Source organism: Balaenoptera physalus, assembly GCF_965194825.1.
Source record: "Balaenoptera physalus genome assembly, chromosome: 19".
Taxonomy (NCBI): domain Eukaryota; kingdom Metazoa; phylum Chordata; class Mammalia; order Artiodactyla; family Balaenopteridae; genus Balaenoptera; species Balaenoptera physalus.
The window spans coordinates 935,887-959,764 of record NC_138900.1 but is presented as its reverse complement, the minus strand read 5'-3'; the positions used below and the strand labels follow the sequence as shown (position 1 = coordinate 959,764).

The 23,878-nt window shown below is 44.7% G+C and overlaps 1 protein-coding gene and 3 long non-coding RNA genes across 9 annotated transcripts in view; 1 reads left to right on the top strand and 3 right to left on the bottom strand.

Annotated features, from left to right (window-relative positions):
- LOC309648347 overlaps positions 1-17,202 on the bottom strand; it is a 46,248-nt gene extending 29,046 nt beyond the window's left edge. Inside the window, exon 1 of the long non-coding RNA XR_014256621.1 lies at positions 16,196-17,202. This is a non-coding gene — a long non-coding RNA (uncharacterized lncRNA). The remainder of the gene's footprint in view (positions 1-16,195) is intronic.
- Positions 1-23,878, bottom strand: part of LOC309648358 — a 263,978-nt gene that overhangs the window by 32,802 nt on the left and 207,298 nt on the right. The window lies entirely within an intron of this gene.
- The window catches only part of LOC309648154 (zinc finger protein 551-like), a 49,313-nt gene that overhangs the window by 19,831 nt on the left and 5,604 nt on the right, over positions 1-23,878 (top strand). Inside the window, exons 2-6 of one of the 5 annotated variants that reach the window (XR_014256504.1) lie at positions 4,970-5,373; positions 8,798-8,921; positions 15,460-15,487; positions 17,210-18,948; positions 19,273-23,780. Coding sequence is in view for 2 of the 5 variants with exons in the window: in XM_082436458.1 (XP_082292584.1) it covers positions 5,341-5,373; positions 8,798-8,921; positions 10,314-11,219; positions 17,210-17,283 (1,137 nt within the window). In the remaining 3 variants the exon portion in view is untranslated. Of the gene's footprint in view, positions 1-4,969; positions 5,374-8,797; positions 8,922-10,313; positions 11,220-15,459; positions 15,488-17,209; positions 18,949-19,272; positions 23,781-23,878 lie in introns of those variants that run through there. The other 4 variants (XM_082436459.1, XR_014256505.1, XM_082436458.1 and 1 more) reach the window with 4 other exon arrangements.
- Positions 693-4,970, bottom strand: LOC309648348. 2 transcript variants are annotated; one of them, XR_014256622.1, is made up of 3 exons: positions 4,836-4,970; positions 3,418-3,669; positions 693-2,780 (listed from the first exon to the last, which is right to left on the bottom strand). It is a non-coding gene; the product is annotated as an uncharacterized lncRNA (long non-coding RNA). The 2 variants fall into 2 exon arrangements; XR_014256623.1 differs by lacking the exon at positions 693-2,780 and having other exon boundaries at positions 3,367-3,669.

The window sequence follows — 23,878 nt, the reverse complement described above, 5'->3', positions numbered from 1 at the left end:
TTTGCTGAGTATTCTTATCTTTGGATAAATCGGTATTTGTTTATTCATTCATCTGTTTATGGACATTTGGGTTATTTCCAGATTTTTGACAATTTAAAAATAAACGTGATACAAACATTTGTGTACATTTCTTAAAATGAATATATTTTATCTTTTGTCAATAACTTTGAGTGCAGTGTCTGAGTCATAGGGTAGGTGAATGTTTAACTTTTGAAGAAACTAACAAATTTTGATCTAAAATGACTACCTTTTTGCATTCCTACCAGCAGTGTATGAGGTTTCCATTTCCTCACATCCTAGTGAATCCTGATTTGTTTAATTATTTTAATTTTAGTCCTCCTTTTTTTTTTTTAATTATTAGCACCTTTAATTATTATTTATTTATTTGGCTCTGTTGGGTCTTCATTTCTGCGTGAGGGCTTCCTCTAGTTGCGGCAAGCGGGGGCCACTCTTCATCATGGTGCGCGGGCCTCTCACTATCGCGGCCTCTCTTGTTGCAGAGCACAGACTCCAGACGCGCAGGCTCAGTAGTTGTGGCTCACGGGCCTAGTTGCTCCGCGGCATGTGGGATCTTCCCAGACCAGGGCTCGAACCCGTGTCCCCTGCATTAGCAGACAGACTCTCAACCACTGCGCCACCAGGGAAGCCCTAGCCCTCCTTTTTTAAAAAAATATTTATTTATGTATTTGGTTGTGCCAGGCAGGCTCCTTAGTTGTGGCATGTGAACTCTTAGTTGCGGCACGCATGTGGGATCTAGTTCCCTGACTAGGGATCGAACCCGGTCCCCCTGCATTGGGAGTGCAGAGTCTTATCCACTGTGCCACTAGGGAATTCCCCAATTTTAGCCCTCTTAATAAGCTTGTCATGCTATTTCAGTGTTGCTTTAATTGGATTTCCTTAAGGATTCATGATGAGCATTTTTTCGGATGTGTATATGCTATCTGTATGTTTTTGGTAAAATGTGTGCTCATATCATTTGGGCTATTTTCCTTTATGAGTTAGGGCTATTTCCTTTTAACAAATAGGACAGTAAAATAACAAAGATATATTGGAATTTTACCCATTTTACTCCTTGAATAACATAAGTGATTCTTTTGCTTTATGGAATAATTGTTTTCAATTCCGGAAAAATATTTCCTAATTTCTGCAAATTTGGGGACTTCCCTGGTGGTCCAGTGGTTAAGAATCCGCCTTCCAATGCAGGGGACATGGGTTCGATCCCTGGTTGGGGAACTAAGATCCCACATTCAGTGGGGCAATTAAGCCCACGTGCTCTAGAGCCTGCGCACCACAACCAGAGAGAAGCCCACGCACTGCAATGACAGATCCTGCATGCCGCAACTAAAATCCCACGTGCCACAACTAAGACCCGACGCAGCCAAATAAATAAATAAATAAAATTATTAATTTTTGAAAATTTGTATGCTATACACAATGTAATGTTCATATTTATCATACACTTAATTTGCATTATAGATTCATCTGCATTATTAACACACTTCATCACTTTTCTAAGTTAGAGGTTTAATAATATAATAAAGCCCTGCTTTGTAGTTTTCACCCATTTTCCTGGTCTGTCTTGGGGATTGGTGGGTTGGAGCAGGACTTTAAGGTGGACCAGGTGTGGGACTTCCCTGGTGGCACAGTAGTTAAGAATCCGCCTGCCAATGCAGGGGACATAGGTTCAAGCCCTGGTCTGGGAAGATCCCACGTGCCCCAGAGCAACTAAGCCCGTATCTCACAACTACTGAGCCTGCGCTCTAGAGCTCGTGCTCTGCAACAACAGAATCCACTGCAATGAGAAGCCTGCGCCCGCAACGAAGAGTAGCCCCTGCCCGCTGCAACTAGAGAAAGCCTGTGCGCAGCAACAAAGACCCAATGCAGCCACACACACACAAAAAAAGGTGGACCAGGTGGTATTAGAATAGACATTCCGAAGCCCTTCTGGAAGCCAAAGAATAGGTCAGTGATCAGACTCCCCAAACGTGGGCCGTACAATGTGGGTTTAAATCTCATCGCCAGCCATCACTGGGACCACAGGCAAAACAATTCACTCTGGGTTGTCTCCTGTGTAAAATGGGGATAAAGAGCAGCCCTGCTCTCAGGCCTTTGGAGGAGCTGAGGTGCCCGTTCTGTGTGCAGTGGCTACACCATCAGCCACACCTGCAGGTGATATCCCCAAGCCACATACCTCTGGGCCCTTCTGTCCCCAGGTGCTTGTGAGAAACAAATGGGGCTTCCTAGAACCCTCTGATCCACTGGAGGACGTGGCTTCAGGTTACTGAGGTCTCAGTGTGGAATCCCAGGGAATCTGTGGGCCACTCTAGAGCTCCCCAAGATTTACTTCACTGACTGTGACAGGGAGGTGATGAAGGTGTTCACCATAGCCTCTGTGAGGGTCAGTCAAAGCAACAAAACACAGCCCATACTGGTACCAGGATTCCAGGATTTGCATTTGGAGCATTTCTTTTTAATTCTCACAGCACTCTGGGCATTGGGAGCTATCACTGTATCACTGGGGAAATCCAGAATCACAAAGATGAAGTGGGTCCCCAAAGGTCGCACCACAGACAAGTATCAGATTCAAGAGGCTGGATTCAAACCTGGAAGTCTAGCTGCAGAACTGGGGACAGTCCCTTTATCATGGCACGTGAAGCCTTCAGCCCGGGGCGGGTGCACAGTGAGGTTCATGGAGACTCAGCTGCTGCTGCTGTTATTGTTGGAATTATTTTCGTGATCGTTTCCCCATTCCTTGGATGTCCCAGAGCAGTTAATGTCTACTGTGGAAAACAGAATGGAGGTTTCTCAAAAAACTGAAAATAGAACTACCATGTGATCCAGCAATTCCATTCCTGGGTATATATCCAAAGAAAACAAGAATAATAATTTGAAAAGGTACATGCACCCAATGTTCATAGCAGCATTATTTACAATAGCCAAGATATGGAAGCCACCTAAGTGCCCATCAACAGATGAATGGATAAAAAAATGTGGTACACACACAGACACACGCACGCACACACACAGTGGAATACCACTCAGCCATAAAAAATGATATTCTGCCATTTACAGCAACATGGATGGACCTGGAGGGTATTATGCTCAGTGAAAAAGAGAGAGACAAATACTGTTTGATATCACTTACATGTGGAATCCAAAAAATACAGCAAACTAGTGAATATAACAAAACAGAAACAGACTCACAGATACAGAGAACAAAGTAGTGGTTACCAGTGGGGAGAGGGAAGAGGGGAGGGGCAAGATAGGGGTAGGGGACTTAGCGGTACAAACTGCTATGTAGAAAATAAATAAACAACAAGGATATATTGTACATCACAGGGAATTACAGCCATTATTTTGTAATAATTTTTAAAAAATTTATTTATTTATTTATTTATGGCTGTGTTGGGTCTTCGCCTCTGTGCGTGGGCTTTCTCTAGTTGCGGCGAGCGGGGGCCACTCTTCATTGCGGTGCACGGGCCTCTCACTGTCATGGCCTCTCTTGTTGCGGAGCACAGGCTCCAGACGCACAGGCTCAGTATTTGTGGCTCACGGGCCCAGTTGCTCCGCGGCATGTGGGATCTTCCCAGACCAGGGCTCGAACCCATGTCCCCTGCATTGGCAGGCAGATTCTCAACCACTGCGCCACCAGGGAAGCCCCTGTAATAACTTTAAATGAAGTATAATCTATAAAAATTTTGAATCACTATGTTGTACACCTGAAACATAATATTATAAATCAACTATACGTCAAAAATAAAAATAAATGTTTAAATCAGGGAAAAAACATTGAGCTCAGCTTAACATCTCTTCTCAGACTTTAGTATCTCCTAATAAAAATTATTGAGGTCTTAACTTTTTTCACCCTCTTCAGATGCTTCCCCAGAGTTCTCTCTGCCACTCTTTGACTAACTACATAATCATTATAAATAGTTCCTTATAATTCGCATTTCACAACTTTTTTTTTTCGATATCATCTATTCCTCATGCACAACAGTCCCAACAATCACTGGAGAAATGATAACCCCCTCCCAGCAAGGAGATGAGATGATGGGGTTCAGATGCCCCTTTTGCACATGCCCTCTGCCTGAGAACACTATCACTCATTGAGCAGGCACTACACTATACCAAAACACTTTCATAAGTTGCTCTCCATTTGAGATAGATGTCAGATTCCTAAAGGGACTGAATATATCTTTAGCCATTGAGTAAGAAATATTAAGTGGCTAGACAGTTCTCCTTTATGGTTTAGACACAATCAGGATACAGGCATGAAAGATGTTCTCTGGGAAACAGAGGCAGAGACAACTTCTTGTCCTCCTGTTTCAGGGAGGCCTAAACATCGTTACTCATCTTCCAAGTCATGGCCCTAACTAAACATACAGAGTTAAAAAACAACCAACACTTCTAACTGTATGTATTTGAATAGTAAGAAAACGTTTATTACATTCCAGCTAAGACCGGATGCATTTTGAGTCTGAATGAGAATATGTCCGCTCGCATTTGTAGCCTTTGGAAATAATTGGAATAATCTTTTTAGCCACAGGGGGCCATTTTGAGCTTATGGAGACCGGAATAATGTCTCTAAACAAATGATCCGTGGCAGACAACACTCCCCGGAAACCCGCGAACCGCCCCTTTAAAAAGGGGTAATCACATTCCTTTCCCCCCAAGGTTAGTCATTTCCCAGCGCCACTCTCAGTGCCCCAGAACCTTTTTTTTCTTTAGTTTAAGTATGGCTGATTTACAATATTATATTGGTTTCACGTATACAACATAGTGATTTAATTTTTTTTTTTTTTTTTGGCCCTGCCAAGCGACATGTGGGATCTTACCCATGCCCCCTGCAGTGGAAGCGCGGAGTCTTAACCACTGGACCGCCAGGGGTCCCGTGATTCAATATTTTTATAGCGTGTACTTCATTTAAAGTTATTTCAAAATAATGGCTATATTTCTCCGTGCTGCGCAGAACGTCTCTTCGCCGAGGTGGACGCCAGGACTCTCCTCCTGCGCAGCTGTGGAAACTACACTACCCAGAGGGCAAGGCGCCCAATGGTGGCGGAGTTGAGCCAATGAAAGCCCAGGGCAGAGGTATTTCCGTGCGTGGGCTTCGCTTTGGGGCGGGACTTCCGGCGTCTTCCTTGTGGCGGTCATTTTGGCTTTTCTCAGGTCGGGTCGCCCACTCAGAGGCTCGGAGCCAGGGGTCCTAAAAGAGAAGGTGCCAGAGGCCTCCACAGAGGCGGGTCCAAGGCTTGGCGGCGGCGCACCTCGGGGTGACCCGAAACAGGCTGAGATCGGGACCTCCACGCCTCACAGACTTCGCTTCGCCCACAGACTCCGATGGCGGCGGCGGCGCTGAGGGACCCGCCTCAGGTAAACGCTCGTCTTCCGGGCTCTCACCGGCCTCACCCCCCAGACACTAAAGCCCCGGGGCGCCTGCTCACGTTCCTGCAGCTCGGGGCGCGGTGTCCGGGACGGTGAGGCGGTCGTGGGTAGGTCTTTTTCTGACAGTGTGATGGCGCGTGGGAGAGGGTGACAGGCGGAGGGACCCGCAAGTGCAAAGGCTGGGAGGTCGGACTGAGGCGGGAGGATTCGGGAAACCTGGAGTCCGTCTTATGTCTGCAGGACACAAAGAATGTGAGGCGAAGTTGTGCCTGAGGAGATTTACTTTCATTCTGAAGGGTGTGAGCAAAAGAGGGACACTGAGATAGGATTCTAAAAGTTTTCCAAAGGCTGCTCAGAGGAAGAACAGACGAGAAGAGAGATAATAGATACGGGAAAGGTCGAATCCTGTAAAAGATTACACAGCTGGCAAGAGTCTGCTCTCAGGGCTGAGGCCCGGAGGTAATTCAGACATCTCGAGCTCACCTGGCTCCTGGGCTGGCCAAGGGTACTTAGCGGTCTGAGCCCAAGGATGCTGGCCGTGGTGGTCAAACTCCCAAACGACCTGTCTTCCACAGATTCCTGTAACTACGGAATCGCTTAGTAATACTGGTTTGTGGAGTTTATTTCAGGGTCTCGTTAGTCCTCACCCCACCCTTGTGGTCTCTGGGGTAATAGCGTCCTGGTACTGTTTTGCCACTCTTCCAGGCCTTGGGCCTGGGGGCCTTGAACAAACACCAGGCCTAGGGTTATGAAGAATGGTTCCTATTTTTGGCAACGAGTGGAATGAGATAAGGAAAGTACCAGATCAGGCATAGGTACCAGAATGTGCAAAGGCCTGGAGGGGAGGCGAGGGAGGGTTCAGGGACCTGCACGTATCTTTTCTTTCTCATGGGAACTGAGAGCAGTGGAGCAGGAGGCAGGTCTGGAACGGCTTTTTTTTTGGTTGCGTTGGGTCTTCATTGCTGCACGTGGGCTTTCTCTAGTTGCAGTGAGTGGGGGCTACTCTTCCTTGCGGTGCGTGGGCTTCTCATTGCGGTGGCTTCTCTTGTTGTGGAGCATGGGCTCTAGGTGAGCGGCTCTCTGTGGCCTCAGTAGTTGTGGCGCACAGGCTTAGTTGCTCCATGGCATGTGGGATCTTCCCAGACCAGGGATTGAACCTGTGTCCCCTGCATTAGCAGGCGGATTCTTAACCACTGCGCCACCAGGAGTTCCCTGGAACAGCTTTGTGAGAAATTGGGTGTCTCTTCTGGAGGTGATAGGAGCAATGAGAAATTTGGAGCAGTGGAGACAGGTGATCTGACCCAGGTCTCAACAGGCTCCCTGTGGCTGCAGCATGGAGAATAGTATTGGCATCAGGGAGGAGATAGGAAGACCAGGGAGAAGGATACTCCTATAGTCTGGGTGAGTGTGCTGGTAGCTGGACCAGGGTGGTGGCCATGGAGTTGGGAGATGTGGCTGGATTCTGGATTGGTGTTTTAGGTATGGCAAGCTGGATTTTCTAATTTTGAGGTTGAGAGAAGGAGTCAGGGATGAAGTGAAAGTATGGATTTTACATGTGGAAGGATGGAAGCTCTACCAACTGATACGGGGAAGTCCATAGTAAGAGTAATTTTCACTGGGGATATTAGAAGTTCTATTCTTGACCTCTTAAGGATATGAGGTGTTTCAGAGTGCAGTTTGTGGGCATCTGGAACTCTGAGGAGGAGTTTGGGATGGAGACTTATCCAAAAGGTAGTAGACAGTGTGGACCAGGGAGGAGCTGTAGATAGTTTTAGTATGGGGAGTCCTCGTCAGGAAGATAATGATAATAATAGCCTAGAAAGAAGAGAATGGGCCTGCGGACTGGGTTTCCTGCTTGGAGCCCTGGTTGTGGGAGGTGGGTGTCACAACATGGGTGAAGGAGTTAGTCACAGAGAGGGTTGTAAGGGTAAATGGTTTGGCATGCGACCAAGGCTTCTGAAGGATCAGTGGACATGAGATGGATTCAGAGGCATCATCGGGAGTAATTCAGACAAGCTGGTGTTTATTCACTGCTCTACCAACTCACTAGGGTTTTGTTGTAACCCTTGGTGGGACCTGGGGTGTTCTAGTCAGGCTGGCAGATTAGCTTGGGGACACAAGTGGTCATCTGGGAAACTCACAGATGATGTAAAGGGCCAGGCGCTGGGCCGTGAATGAGGGTTAGGTGGAGAAAGGAAAGCTATGACTGGTGAGGGTTCATCAAGTGCAGCACAAGTGGAGTAGGGCCATGGGTATCTGAGATCTGATGTGGTTCTCAGTGGGTGAGATTGAAGCAAGGGACAGTCAAGGAAGGAGGCCTTCATAGCAGGATTCAAGGCTGCCTTTGTCAGTGGGGACCGTCACCGTCTAGGGTCGTACTTGATCGTGTTTGAATTTGCCAAGCATTCTGTGGATCACATATACTGAGTAATGAATAGAGAGGCTGAGGAGATGATTTTGGTGTAGGGCAGGAGGGGGGCTGTGGCTGTGGGAGTGAAGTTGTGAGAGAGCTGTGGTGGAAAGAGTGATGTGCACATGGAGAGGGAGTGTGAACTCACGGTTCCAGGGCCCTGGTATTGGCATAAGAGTCAAGGGTGAGCCCAGGATTGCTGGTGTCTGGGAGAAATGATCTGGGGAACCCCAGGGGAATTGCCTGAGAAGAGTGGGGTGTTGTGGCTTTATGTGCTAGGTCCAGAGCTTAGATGACATCTGTCTGCCCACCTGTCTGTTATTTAGGGCTGTCACAGTGATCAGTAGGACCATGATGAGACAATGGGTATCAGTGCCACCTGAGCTTGGAAATCTTGACTGAGGTGGGGAAGGGAGAGGGGTAAGCAAGTGATAGATTGGGGAGGTGGTGAAATTGGGATCCTAGGGGGAAAGCTGGTCATGAAATGAACTATCCCCATCATGGCAAGGCTGTGTGACCTTTGAAGTTGTCCCTGCGGGAATGCAGCTATGGGAGCGAAGTGTGGTTCAAAGAATGATGTGCATGTGAAGAGGTAGTGTGAACTAATGGCCTTAGAACCCTGTTGTTGGGGTCATAAGGGTGAAGGAAAGACCAGTGTCAGATCACTCACACCCTCCCTGTGGCCAGCGTTTCTCCCTAACCTATGTGTGTGACACCCACCTTATTGACAAGAGGCGATGTGGCCTACATGCAAGACCCAGTGGTCAGATGTCACCTATCTGCTCATCTGCCTATTGATGTGGGAAGACACAGTATCAGTGGGAATATAAGGAGAGAGTGATTCTAATGGCACCAAGGCCTGGTATCTCCTCTGAGGTGGGGAGTAGAGTGAGCAGAGGATAGATTGGGGCAGGGGGTGAGGGGAGTGGGGAACGTGGCATGATGAACTTGGAATCCTAGGAGAGAAGCTGATGGTGGAATGAACTGTCTCCATTATGACAGGGTATGAAATTTGAGGATGTGGCCATTGACTTCTCCCAGGAGGAGTGGGGGCTCCTTGATGAGGCTCAGAGACTCCTGTACTACAATGTGATGCTGGAAAACTTTGCACTTGTAGCATCCCTGGGTAAGACCTTCACACTCTTTCCAGTGTTCTGAGATGATGTCCTGTTTTTCCTTTTTTCCCTGGAGTTAGCATTGTCTTTTCCACAGCTGGATCATGGGCTCTGCTAATTTCCTCTACTTTCTTGTCAGATGTGCTGTGGATGCCAGCACTGAGCTGTGTGTCATGCCCTGAGTAATGGACTCCCCAAGCATCCCTAACACCTGTTGCCTCCAAAAGTGCAGAGATGGGTCTGGGAGTCAGGAGTCTTGTAGTTGGCTTAATGAATCCCACGTTGCTTGCCCTCTCCCTGGTGGAGTGACTATGTCCAGATCCATGGCCTCCAGTTCTTCCCACTTCTTCTAGCTAACATTTCTTTGTGACTGCCTGTGCCAGATCATGGTCATTACTTACATGATCCATGGGCTGGTTTTGTAAGACTCTCCTTTAGTTGTTTTTTGTAATGTTTTCTTTTTTTTTCCCCAGGAATATCTCATTTTATTAGAGACTTCTTTAAAAAATTGAACTATAGTTGATTTACAATGTTGTATTAGTTTCTGGTGTACAGCAAAGTGATTCAATTATATGTAATGTTTTCTTTACTGAATACTGTCATAGGGCAAGTTGCTCTAGGCCAGTGCTGGCCACTCACCTATGCTGTCTTTCATAAGACTTGCGTTATTCAGGTTCTGAGTAGTTGTACAATGGAGGGTGCAGAGAGAACCCTGGTTGTTTCACAGAGTAGACATGGTAAGATGGTCTCAGAGGAGAGCCTGCCTGGGCCTGGTGAGTGACAGCTGGGGGAGGACATGACATCATGGCTGTTTTCATATCAAACCAGGAGCCTGCCCGGTGACCAGTAGTGCCACTGACCGCACCTCATTTCTACCTTTTCCCCATACTTGACACTGCTGACTTGTTATTTCATCTGTGACTTCCGGCTCCTGGCTGCCTTCACCTTTGTGGCTTCCATGGGTCACCTGTTCCTCGGTACTGCTCCCTCTGCAGTGTTCTCCCCCATTGACCTGCACATGTATCATGAGGTGTGCACATATCCTTAAATATTCCTTGAACGCCAGCTACTCGATTCCATTTGGATTTTACTGGGGCAGGACACAACCAGCCTGCCCCACAGCTGAAGGTTGTTGGCAGAGGAATGAGTTGGAAACCTTGCCTCTGCTCTGTGTGGTGCAACCCATCCTTGTGTCCTTTGTCTGGTGAGGTTTCCCTTATTTGTGATCTTCAGAGGCCTGCCCACTGCTGCCAAGCAGCCACTTCCTCAGCTTGCCCCCAGCTTCCTTGTTTTTAGAACAAACCCATGGCTCATTCTTTGTTGTGTCTGACACACCTTTGTAATGGGGCTTCACTTTCCCACCAAAGTAAACATGCATTTCCTCAGCGTTTCTCTGCTTTCAGGTTGTTGCCATGGGACAGAAGATGAGGAGGCCCCTTCTGAGCAGAGTATATCTGTAGAAGGAGAGTCACAGGTTAGGGCTTCTAAGGCAGGTCCATCCACCCAGAAGACCCACCCCTATGAGATGTGTGTCCCCATCTTAAAAGATATTTTGCAGCAAGCTGAGCACCAAACAGTATACCCTTTGCAGAAACCAGACTTGGGTGGCACATATGTGAGATGCTTCTGTTTCAGTGCAAACCTTCACCAGCAACAGAGGCATGACAGTGGAGAGAAGCCCTGGAAAAGAGATGTGGACAGGGCCTCGCTTGTGAGGAGCTGCAACTTCTTTGTGCCAGGGAAGCCTTTCACCTGTAGGGAGGTTGGGGAAGACTTCCCAGCCACCTTGGGCCTTCTCCAGCACCAGGCCACACCCAACAGTGAGGAACTACAGAGTGGCAGCAAGAGTGGACAGGCCTTTCACAGTGAAAAAAGTCATTACAAGTGGGGTGAATGTGAAAAAGTTGCCAGCCACAGCCACACACTTGTTCAAGATCAAAGTGTCTGCTCTAAAGAAGGGATTTATGAGTGTAACAAATGTAGGAAAGCCTTCAACTGCAACTACAGACTTGTTCAGCACCAGCAAATTCACACTGGACAAAGGCCATATAAGTGTGGTGAATGCGGGAAATTCTTTAGCCATATCTCTGGCCTTGTTAAACACCAGAGAATTCACAGTGGTACAAAGCCTTATGGATGCAGAGAACGTGAAAAATTATTTACCCACAACTTTAGTCTTACAAAACACCAGAAAACTCACACTGGAGAAAGGACTTATGAATGCAGTGAATGTGGAAAAGTCTTCAGTCACAAATCCAAACTCATTCACCACCAGAGACAACACACTGGAGGAATGCATTTTGAGTGTGGTGAGTGTGGGAAATTCTTTAGCTACAAATCCAACCTCATTGAACACCAGAGAGTTCACACTAAAGAAAGACCTTATGAGTGCAGCGAATGTGGGAAGTCCTTTAGACAAAGTTCTAGCCTTTTCCGACACCAGAGAGTTCACACTGGAGAAAGGCCTTATGAGTGCAGTGAATGTGGGAAAGCCTTTAGACAAATTTTTAATCTCATTCGACATGGTAGAGTTCACACTGGAGAAATGCCTTATGAGTGTAGCGAATGTGGGAAATCTTTTAGCTGCAAATCTGAACTCGTTCAACACCAGAGAATTCACAGTGGAGAAAGGCCTTATGTGTGCAGTGAATGTGGGAAGTCCTTCAGACAGTTCTCTAACCTCATTCGACACCGGAGTGTTCATACTGGAGAAAGACCATATGAGTGCAGTGTTTGTGGAAAATCCTTTAGTCGCAAATTTATCCTCATTCAACATCAGAGAGTTCACACTGGAGAAAGACCTTACGAGTGCACTGAATGTGGAAAATCTTTTACCCGCAAATCTGACCTCATTCAACACCAGAGAATTCATACTGGCACAAGACCTTATGAGTGCAGTGAATGTGGGAAATCCTTTAGACAACGCTCTGGGCTTATTCAACACCGGAGAATTCATTCTGGAGAAAAGCCTTATGAATGTGGGGAATGTGGGAAATCCTTTAGCCAAAGTGCTAGCCTCATTCAACATCAGAGAGTTCACACTGGGGAAAAACCATATGACTGTAATGAGTGTGGAAAATCCTTTAGCCAAAGTTCTAGCCTCATTCAACACCAGAGAGGGCACACTGGTGAGAGGCCTTATGAGTGCAGTGAATGTGGGAAACTCTTTACCCACAAATCTGACCTCATTCAACACCAGAGAGTTCACACAGGAGAAAGACCTTATGAATGTAGTGAATGTGTGAAATCCTTTAGCCGCAAATCTAACCTTCTCAGACACTGGAGAGTTCATGCTGGAGAAAAGCCTTAAATGTGCAGGGAATGTTTTATTTCCTCACTCAGTATAGCAACACTAGAGGAGACTGTGTGAGAGCCACTTACCTGAATTTAAACCTCTTTTATTCAAACATACACCATGCAAGATTGCTCATAAGTTTCAGTTACACCTAAGGCTTTAAGGAGATACATTATACTTTGTAACCTGCCCAGAGCTGCTGTTAGATTTATGTCACTGCCACTTTCTGTGGCTGAAGCCATTTCACCCCTGTACATCAGGCACCACTCCAACAGGCTCAGGAAAGCTGAACTCTGTGTTCTGCCATCTGCTTGAGGAAATTATGAATAGCCCAGGCCCTTAGCAGGATCCTCATTCCTTTCTCTCTGATTTTAGGGAATGGACCTGACCCAGGTTGGGTCCAAAGGACCTATCCTCAGCTTGCTAAGAAGGACTACCTTTTTCAGGGACATTATTGTTCTCATATCATACTTTTGATGAATTTTTCCAGGTTCTAATTTACCAACCTGGAAACTGCTTGCTGCACATTGCTCTGGTTTGTGATCTTTTGTAAAGGCCTCCTCTTGCACCTTTGATTTTTGGCGGTTCTTTTCTCTCTTCCATGGGGGTTTGGAAGCAGAATTGTGATCTGTAGCATGTAGAGGTGAACAGATTAATTTGCATTGCTTCCCAAGGCCTTAAAAGAAAGACTGCATGTCTCTGTGGTCCTAATTGGTGGACTGGTGCCAGGATTTTCGGAGAGGTCGAAAGTCACCCTGAAGAGGAGGCCTTTGTTGTGAGAACCCCCAGTGTTTCTGTGACCAACATGAATTTTATTCCCTTGTTCACATAATTCCCAACACCATTGAGGGGACCTCATCCCCAGGTCCTATAAAGGAGCCATGTGCCACAATGTACAAATTTTCAATGACATTTTCAGTGTCATTTATTGTTAGACTACAAGAGTCAGGTAGAACCATAATTTGTGTTACTGAACCAAACTCAGGTCCACTTGCCCATGTGCAGCACAGCCAATCTACTGACACCAGGTTGTGATGAAGTGAAGTACAGTATTTACTGTAGGGCATCAAGCAAGAAGAATGGGCAGCTAATGTTCAAAAGACCTGAACTCCCCAATGGTTTTCAAGGAAGGGAGTTTTTTTTCTTTTTTTTGTGTGTGTGTGTTTTTATTTTTTTGTTTTTATTTTTTTATTTATTTTTTGTTTTTCCCTTGCTGCTTTTAATATGTTTTCTTTATTTTATAATTGTTTTTTTAATCAGTCATCAGTTTTATACACATCACTGAATACATGTCAATCCCAATCACCCAATTCAGCACACCATCCTCCCCACGCCACCGCAGTTTTCCCCCCTTGGTGTCCATACGTTTGTTCTCTACATCTGTGTCTCAACTTCTGCCCTGCAACCCGGTTCATCTGTACCATTTTTCTAGGTTCCACATACATGCGTTAATATACGATATTTGTTTTTCTCTTCCTGACTTACTTCACTCTGTATGACAGTCTCTAGATCCATCCACGTCTAAGGAAGGGTTTTTAAAGGCAACATTTGGTTTGAGTGTTGCAGCTCGTGGACTTTCTTCTGATTTCTTAGTATTGAGGTAACAGGGTGATGTTTTAGTTATCTTAATCATCAACCTGCTAGTTCCAACCACTCTGGGGTCTATGTGCTTGTGGACAGCATGTAGTCACCATCTTCCACCTGGGTGGGGGTCTTGGTTTCTGCTGAACAGCACAAAGATATGTGTCAGATTGTTGTTATATGTATCATTTGAGGAGGAACAAGGACTCTGATTTATTGCTGAACTGTTGTTTAAGCTGTCATTACTTTCCTTCCTTGACTGCTTTTCCTTTGTTTCTGTATTCCCTCACTTCCCTAATGAGGAACTGCTTGAGTCTGCTCTTTGGAACTCAAGGAAGACCTTGGAGACTAAAACCTCTTTCTACTAACAAACAAGGGACACATGGAGGGGCTTTTGTACCCAGGAGGGCCTGCAGGGTCCTGCTTTTATTTGATACTCCTCAATCCTGAGGGGAACAGGGTCAGGACAAGAAAAGGAATACAGTTTTGGGTAGAGATGTTAATCATAAATTTACCAAGGGGACTTGGTTTTCGGGGGGTTGGTTTTGTTGGTGCAGAAACACTGGATTAATAGGGAGTTGAGGAACTGCAGTAAATTAGATGGAATGTTCCTCTTCTAAAAGTTCATCCACAAATGCTTCAGTGACTATGTCCTGTGTGATCAGTGTGTACAGAAATTCTCAGGATCTCCATAACTGTATTTCCTGTAGCTGAGGTTTGTGGATTCCTATAGCCTTTCTGGGCTGTTCCCTCAAGGGCATTGCTCTACTGGTGGGAAAACAAGGATAGAGAGAAGGGCAGTCCTGTAGTCCAAGGATGTGTCTTTTGTGACCCAGCGAGCAGTTCTGTTGATTCAAGTGGCAGCAACCTTCATTGCTCGCCAATATTGGCTGCCACCGAGGCAAGGCTGCACTTCCCAGGGCATAAGGAGAGAGATGGTAGAGACCATACAGGGTTGCCAACCTAATTTTCCAAGAGAAGTGGGACATCTACGCTTTTATTTGGAACCACTTTTTAAGGCTTTCCTAAGATTTAACAAAGGTTAAGGTAACCCTTGAACAACATGGGTTTGTATAGTTGATGTGCAACAAAGTGCACTTACCTAATGGGTACAATTTGATAAGCTTTGACATACATGTAAAGCTGTGAAACCATCATCACAATCATGAAAGTAAATTTATGTATCACATATTTACCTCATGCCCTTTTGGAAACTCATTTCCTACTCTCCTCAGCCCTACAGACCATCATTGATTCATTGATTCACTTTCTTTTACAATAGGTTAGTTTGTATTTTCTATAATTTTAAATAGGCATCATAAGATGTATACTCTTTTTTAAAAACTGATTTACTTCATGCTGCACAATTATTTTTTAATTCAACAATGATGCTTATATTAGTAGTTAATTCTTTTTATTGCTGAGTAGTCTTCTATGGATAACGTCTTTGTTTATCCATTCATCTGCTTATGGACATTGGATTATTTCCAGGTTTGGGGTATTATAAATAAAGCTGCTTTAAATAATTGCATTCAGTTCTTTATATGGATATATGTCTTATTTCCCATGTATTAATAACTCAGACTGTTGCAGTGTGGTAGATGTTTTAACATTTTAAGATATGCCAAACAGTGATCTAAAGTGGTTGTTCCCTTTTGTCTTCCCATCAACAGTGTATGAGAATTGCAGTTCCTCTACAAGGTAGCCAACACTTGATACGGTCAATGTTTTAAAATTTTAGCCCTTGAAATAAGTGTGTAGTTTTAACTCTCTTTGGTTTTAATTCCATTTTCCTAAGAATTCATGATTTTGAGCATTTTTTCATGCATTTGTTTTCCCTCTATCTTCTTTGGTAAAAAGACTAACATTTGACTACTTTCTTTTTATGTAATTTATTTATTATTTTAACAAATAAGACAGTGTAACAACAAAGACTTATGTTGGAATTTCACTCATTCTTCAATGATGTGACCTCTCTGCCTTATGGAACAATCATTTTTGAATACTGGAAGGAAATTATTTTTCCTCAATTTGTTGCCCTATGCACAACTGAAAGCCCACATGCACCATATATTTTTTTGTTTAACCTGCACTATTAACATATTCTCCACTACATTCTTAAGACTCAGTATTCAATAATACATTAAATCATGCCTAGGTTTGTAGTCTTTGTGCTGATTTCCCTGGTGTAAATAATCCTGTTATGGTCAATTTCTTTTCTTTTTTTTTTTTTCCTTGTCATGGTCAATTTCAGACTGCCAAAATGGTGTCACTGAACATGAAGTTGGTAAGATATTGCAGTAGCACACTTTTTTTTTTAATTTTTAAATTTTTTTATTTTATTATTTTTGGCCGCTTTGGGTCTTCATTGCTGTGTGTGGGCTTTCTGTAGTTGCAGTGAGCGGGGACTACTCTTCGTTGCGGTGTGTGAGCTTCTCATTGAGGTGGCTTCTCTTGTTGCGGAGCATGGTCTCTAGGCACGTGGGCTTCAGTAGTTGTGGCACGGGAGCTCAGTAGTTGTGGCTCATGGGCTCTAGAGTGCAGGTTCAGTAGCTGTGTCTCATGGGCTTAGTTGCTCTGCGGCATGTGGGATCTTCCCGGACCAGGGCTTGAACCCATGTCCCCTGCGTTGGCAGGTGGATTCTTAACCACTGCGCCACCAGGGAAGCCCCAGTAGCACACTATTAATTCTGTTTCCAACATACTGATACAGTAGCCACAAATAACCTCAAAAACAGACAATAACAAAAGAGTCAAAATGATTAGGAAGTGGCACGTTTTAAATATTTGCTTTTTAAAAGCAGTTTGATTTAAATACAATTAACTTTGGGAATTCCCTGGTGGTCCAATCGTTAGGACTCGGTGCTTTCACTGCCGTGGGCCCAGGTTCAATCCCTGGTCAGGGAACTAAGATCCCACAAGCTGCGTGGTGTGGCCAAAATGTATACACAGACACACACACGCACGTGATATATATAATTAAACTGTACATATTTAAAATGTACATTTTGATATTTCCATACATGCTTGCATCCCTGAAACCAAGTTTTCTCCTGCCCATTTCAATTTGTTTCTCAATATATCAAATTATAAGCACATAGTCTACCATTTGTAATGGCTATTTTCAAATATATCCATAAATGGAAAAGACTGTTATGAAATCCCATGAACCCTCTCCCAATCTTGATCATGGTATATATCATTTCATGGTATTCTTTATCTCCATGTACATTAGTGGTTTATATTACTTAATAATCCCAGATATATCAATGTATAACCTCTTCAGAATGCATTTCTAAAATGTAAGAACTCATAACTGATCATTTGGCACAGTCTTGATACTTTCAGCTCTTTTAACTGTAATTCAGCCTTTTTTGGCTTCAGTTTGAAGGGTAACAGTTGTTTTTTCATAATTCTTTTCAGGATCATCAAAGGAAGTATGGGCAATCCATCTTGATACAGGCTACTTAAAATATTCCAAGCGTTCAGGGATATAGCCTTTTGGAATTTCTGCTAACTCAACTTCACCAATGAATACATTCACCAGAGTATTCCCAAATGCTACTGGAATCCCAGTCAACAAAATGTGGGATTTCACTAAATTCACAAAATCCCTGTCATACAAATATCTAATCATCCTGTTGTACACCTGAAAGTAATATAATGTATGTCAATTATATCTCAACTTTCTGGTTCTGTTTAGTATGTTCACCCTTCCCCCATATTTCCCCTTTAGTATACTAGATATTGATGAGGTGGGTGCCTGAGGTCTTTTACAGATGGACAATTTTGTGATGGTGACAGACCTGGAAATACAGTGTGTCTTTTGCTTCCACACTTCGTGCAGCCCATATGTGCCAGGTATGCAGTAGGTGGGGACACTGCATCACAGCCCAGAGATCTGCAACACACATCTGTGGAACACAGTGGGTTAGGTGTGTGGGGCACAACTTGAGGGTGCCCCACAAACACTCTAGGGACACAAGTGTAACAGGTATGGAATGCTGATGCCCCTCAGCCCAGCCTGGAGGCAGACTTGCACATACCACATCCACAATAGAAAAGATGTATGGCAAACATGGACCACACACACTGGCATATGTAAAGCACACCAGGCACCTGTGAGGTGCATGGAGGCACTATTACCACCTCAGTCTCCATGGAAATTGGACAGACATGTGATAGGGACGCCCAATGGTCATGTGTGGGCCACGCACAATTGCACAGTTCCCATGGACCAAGTGAGATGAGGCCAGCACAGCCTGGCCTGAGGAGAACACACCTGTCCCCTACATACACCCCATCACTGCAGGTTTGATGACGGGCTGATGGGAATCCAGATCGGGAGCCTGATGTACATCCCTGCACAACCCAGAGTTTAAAATGTGAGCAGTGGTTTGATCTGAGCAGGAGAGCAGATTTTCATGAGTTTTACAGGAGGGAACATTCAGCCGTTTTCAGGAATGGTTGATCAAGTGTGTTCCCTAGGAGGACGACAAGGGCATGTTCTTGGGGATTAGTGTCACAGTCAGTCATTGATTTGCATTTCACCTAGAAGGGTGGGAGGTGCGGTCATTACCAAGGTTACCTGTTAGGGGGAGTGAGGAAGAACCACAGGGACCCCAGCATATGAGGGCCACAGTGGAGATTCTCAGTCCTTCAGTGTCTCTTCCAACTTCCAAAATAGTGATGGAGGTTACCAGGTGACAGCTCTGTCTGGGTGTACTGAGTGGCGGGGGGACCCTAAGGTGGTGTTTAGAAGGAAAACTGACAGGACCTTGGAAATGAATCATGAGTGTGGCAGTGAGGGCCAGGGATGCATTTGAGATGACATCAGTGGCAGTGTCAGAGGTGTCCCGGTGGTGGTGGTACCATCCATACTAAACACTCATGGGTGGGAAGCGAGTTGCCAGAAGGCCTTTGTGGGGAGGAACTTGAGGTCTGAGAAGGACTCTTCCTTTTTAAAGGAGAGTCTGGGGAGCACATGACACCTGGGGATGGATTCCACAATGCAGGCGAACGAAACTGCTGGAAGAAGGGGCCAGAGGGGATGTGTGAGATGGTAAAAGACTTGTATGAGTTAAACGACTACCTAGAAGGGGACAAACATGGCTTTAGAGGGAGAAACATCATCTACAAATCCACAGAGGGCACAGGCTGGAGTTCATTGTCACTCTTTTTTTTTTTTTTTTTTTAATTAATTAATTTATTAATTTATTTATGGCTGTGTTGGGTCTTCGTTTCTGTGCGAGAGCTTTCTCTAGTTGTGGCAAGCGGGGGCCACTCTTCATCGCGGTGCGCGCGCCACGCCTCTCACTATCGCGGCCTCTCTTGTTGTGGAGCACAGGCTCCAGACACGCAGGCTCAGTAATTGTGGCTCACGGGCCCAGTTGCTCCAAGGCACGTGGGATCTTCCCAGACCAGGGCTCGAACCCGTGTCCCCTGCATTGGCAGGCAGATTCTCAACCACTGCGCCACCAGGGAAGCCCCATTGTCACTCTTAAATGTTCTTCCAATTATGTAATATGTTCAGTGACTCTGTTCTCCTGTCTCAGCCTCTATTTTTAAAAAAATATTTATTTATTTATTTGGTTGTGCTGGGTCTTAGTTGTAGCAGGAGGGCTCCTTAGTTGTGGCATGCATGTGGGATCTAGTTCTCTGACCAGGGATCAAACCTGGGGCCCCCAGCTTTGGGAACTCGGAGTCTTATCCACTGCGTCACCAGGGAAGTCCCCTCCTGTCACAGTCTCTGATGTGCTAGTTTTCTACAACACCTAAGACGTGACCTCTTAGATATCACCTGAGTCTCAAATCCATGAACTCCCCCACTCCACCCCATTTATCCATCTGAATTGGGTCCTCCTGATCTTCTCTGCTTGGTTCTCTTGGTCAATACGTCCAGTAAACTCCTGTCTCAGCTCCTAGCCCCATTTTAGATCCATTTTCCTCACTAGAAGAAACACCAGTTCTGCACTTCCTCTCTGCCTGCCATGAGGCAGTTTCATGGGGCTGTAAGATATCAGTGATCTAGGCAGATTGTGGACAATAAAATTTCATAGTTCTGAACCTCTGTTTTCTAAGCTGCTGACTCAGTTTAAATTGTGCCAAAATCTATAGTGTTTTACTAAACCTTGGCAAAACCCTCCCTCACTGCTTCGTAGAAAAGCCTCCCAAAGAGAGAGTTTATTCTCACAATTGAAGAGTAATGCCATGTCCCTACTGGTCTTTCCAGAAATACCCCTTCAATTTTGCCCTGTCTTATTTCTGCCTAAATTCTTTTTCCTCTTCATCTACAGTCATATCTCATGGATTTTATTGTATTAATATGGTTTATGAGACCCAATTATTAGTATAGTTTATTTTTATTTATTTATTTTTAATTGAAGTATACTTGATTTACAATATTAGTTTCAGGTGTACAGCATAGTGATTCAGTATTTTTATAGGTTATTCCATTTAAAGTTGTTACAAAATATTGACTATATTCTCTGTGTTATCCTATATATCCTTGTAGCTTATTTATTTTGAGCATATAGTCTGTTACTCTTAATCCCCTACCCTATCTTGCTCCTCCCCCTTCCCCTTCCCCACTGGTATCCACTAGTCTTTTCTATATCCGTGAGTCTGTTTCTGTTTTGTTATATACACTCCTTTGTTTTATTTTTTAGATTCCACATATTAGTGATACATAGAGTATTTGTCTTTTTTCACTAAGCATAGTACTCTCTAGGTCCATTCACATTGCTGCAAATGGCAGAATTTCACTCTTTTTATAGCTGAGTAATAGTCCATTGTATATATGTATCACATCTTTATCCATTCATCTGTTGATGGACATTAGGTTGCTGCCATGTCTTGGCTCTTGTAAATGTTGCAATGAATACTGGAGTGTGTATATCTTTTCAAATTACTTTTTTGGAATTTTTTTTCTCTTTTTTCTCCTCTCCTTCTCCCTCCTCCCTCCTCCCTCCTTCCTCTTCCTTCCTTCCTTTCTTCCCTCCTTCCTTCCTTTCCTCTTCGTCTTCTTTTGAGAAAATTTTTGAAGAAGAAAAGCTGGTCCTGGGTCCTGGTCGTCCCTCTAAACTGAGACCAGATTTCTAAAGTTTGGTTTTGGTTTCAGTCATTGCTCAGTTTGTCATCTCTTGTACTCTCAGTACTGTCTCCCAGTACTCTGCTCTCCCATGTAATACAAAGTATCTTGGAAGAAAAGTCCCCAGGCAGGGCTGTGCTTAGCCTGATGTCAAGTGCTGAGTGATGGAAGGAAATGGCAGAATTTTAGTGCATATTTCTTCAGGTGTTCTTCAGCCCTGAACCCACCTCAGGGACACATCAGTCACCTGATCATCGATACTTGTTTGTGTCTGTCTATTCCTCTGTCTTGGAGCCTTCTTCATCCCCATCACTGCTTGATTCAGGCTTCTGTGAGTAACGCCATTGATGTGGTGACTCAGGAAAATGTACTCTTCACAAGGCAGGTGATATTCTATGTCAGTCATCCTCCAGGTCTCATTAAAATGTCTGAATTGTTCGTACATTTAGTTCTTTCTTTCTACTGGGGATTCGTATTTGCACCTCATTCATCATAACTAGTTTTCTCTAATATGGTTTCTTTTTTTTTTAAAGCTTATATTTTATTCAATGTTTATCATAAGTTTTTTGCCTTGTTTTCTAATGTATTCATTAAAAAAATTTTTTTTAAATTTATTTATTTATTTTTGGCTGTGTTGGGTCTTCGTTTTCTGTGCGAGGGCTTTCTCTAGTTGCGGCAAGCGGGGGCCACTCTTCATCGCGGTGCGTGGGCCTCTCACTATCGTGGCCTCTCTTGTTGCGGAGCACAGGCTCCAGACACGCAGGCTCAGTAGTTGTGGCCCACGGGCCTAGTTGCTCCGCGGCATTTGAGATCTTCCCAGACCAGGGCTCGAACCCGTGTCCCCTGCTTTAGCAGGCAGATTCTCAACCACTATGCCACCAGGGAAGCCCTGTATTCATTTTATTTATTTATTTTTGGCTGTGTTGGGTATTCGTTGCTGTGCGTGGGCTTTCTCTAGTTGCGGCAACCAGGGGCTACTCTTCGTTGCGGTGAGCGGGCTTCTCATTGCGGTGGCTTCTCTTGTTGCGGAGCACGGGCTCTAGGCGTGCGGACTTCAATAGTTGTGGCTCACGGGCTCTAGAGCGCAGGCTGAGTAGTTGTGGCGCACAGGCTTAGTTGCTCTGCAGCATGTGGGATCTTCCCAGACCAGGGCTCGCACCTGTGTCCCCTGCATTGGCAGGCGGACTCTTAACCACTGAGCCACTAGGGAAGCCCTCTAATATGGTTTCTTATTATGTTCTAGTTTAGGTTTGTGTAAATCTGCACTCTCTACGTATGTATGATTCTTTTAACTATGAAGCTTTTAGAAAATATTGCTTGAATGAAGGTAGACACATAATATCTATGGATCCCCCTTTTTCATGTCACTTACTAATGATGTTCCTCTGAGTTATGACATCTCCCAGGGAATTAGGTGTTGGAGAAACCCCTGTGAGTTATCCCAAATCCGAACAGAGCCAAGTAAATGGCTTCCACTCTCCTAATTGTCAGGCTTCCATGCCTTCTGCTTCCCTCCCTGTGATAACTCTGGGCACTTAAGGACTCTTGGAAAAGTCGCTCTCCCACGTTCTCCCAATTGCTTCTTTGGATATTGTCACATGAGTTGTACTTGTTTTTAATGATAGTTAATTGGGGCAAAAATTGTTTAAAAGTTATTCTCAGTACCCCATCCAGCCAGTGTCATACATTTGCAGATGACTTGAAAATGAGTGGCCTGGTGGGAAAGGGGATTAGGGAATAATAAAACTATAGCTCAAGGCTTGAGTTCCTCATCCAAATCACAAGGCAAACTCGACTTGTCACCATGGGCTCACCCTTGTGGTGTCAGACAGAGATGGGTATCTTTTCCTTTTGTACCAAGATGTGAGTTAATCAGAAACTTAAGGAATAGATAAGATAGGGGAAGATTACTCTGTTACTGGTTTTGGAAGTGAGACCCTAAAAAACTTTATACATAAAGTGAGGGGCTGTTTCCTGTTAGATGCAGAGTGTGCTGTATCCACCCCATCCCACCCTGTACAAACCCAGTTCCTTCTACAGGCTGCTAGAGATTCTCCTTGACACCATCCATCTTTTTTTTTTTTTTTTTTTTCCATAGAAAGTAGAAAAATAATTTATTCCAAAAGAGGGCAGAAATAAGAACTTCATCCTGAAAATATACTTTGGTATAATTCTGGTGGGACACATTTTCCTTCTGAACATGTTCCCCTACTGACTGCCCCACTGGAGTCTTGTTGTCATGTAACAGTTTTTAAACACTTTGCTGATTCTCATGTTGTGAGCAGGCAGGAGCCATCTTCACATCCACAGGTTCCAAGGAGACAGTAACGTTATTTCTCAGAAGAACAGCACTTTCTATCCCGTAAGAGTACATTAACATTTTATAGGGACTTCCCTGATGGCACAGTGTTTAAGAATCCACCTGCCAGTGCAGGGGACACGGGTTCGATCCCTGGCCTGGGAAGATCCCACATGCTGCAGAGCAACTAAGCCCATGTGCCACAACTGCTGAAGCCCATGTGCCAAAACTACGGAAGCCTGCGTGCCTAGAGCCCATGCTCCACAACAAGAGAAGCCACTGCAGTTAGAAGCCTGTGCATCCTAACAAAGCGGAGCCCCTGCTCGCTGCACTAGAGAAAGCCTGTGCGCAGCAATGAAGACCCAACGCAGCCAAAAAAATGAATAAATAAAAAAGAAAGTAATGGTAAAATAAAATTTAAAAAAACCATTTTATAGAGGCAACACAGTTTAGGTTAAATAGGCACAGCATTCATCAAAGTGCAAAAAAAGGTGACAAGAAAAAATGCTGCATTGTAGAATAACATATTCAAATGTGGTGTGAACGTTTAAGGCAGCTGATGGCCAAAGTGGGCAAATCAAGGAGGGTGGTCTGGGTATGGAGATGATTTTGCACCTAGAGGAGGTCTCTTCGTGGCAAGAGATAGCAGCAAACTGAACAGGTTACCAACATGGTGATGATAACTCCCTGGTTGGGACCCTTA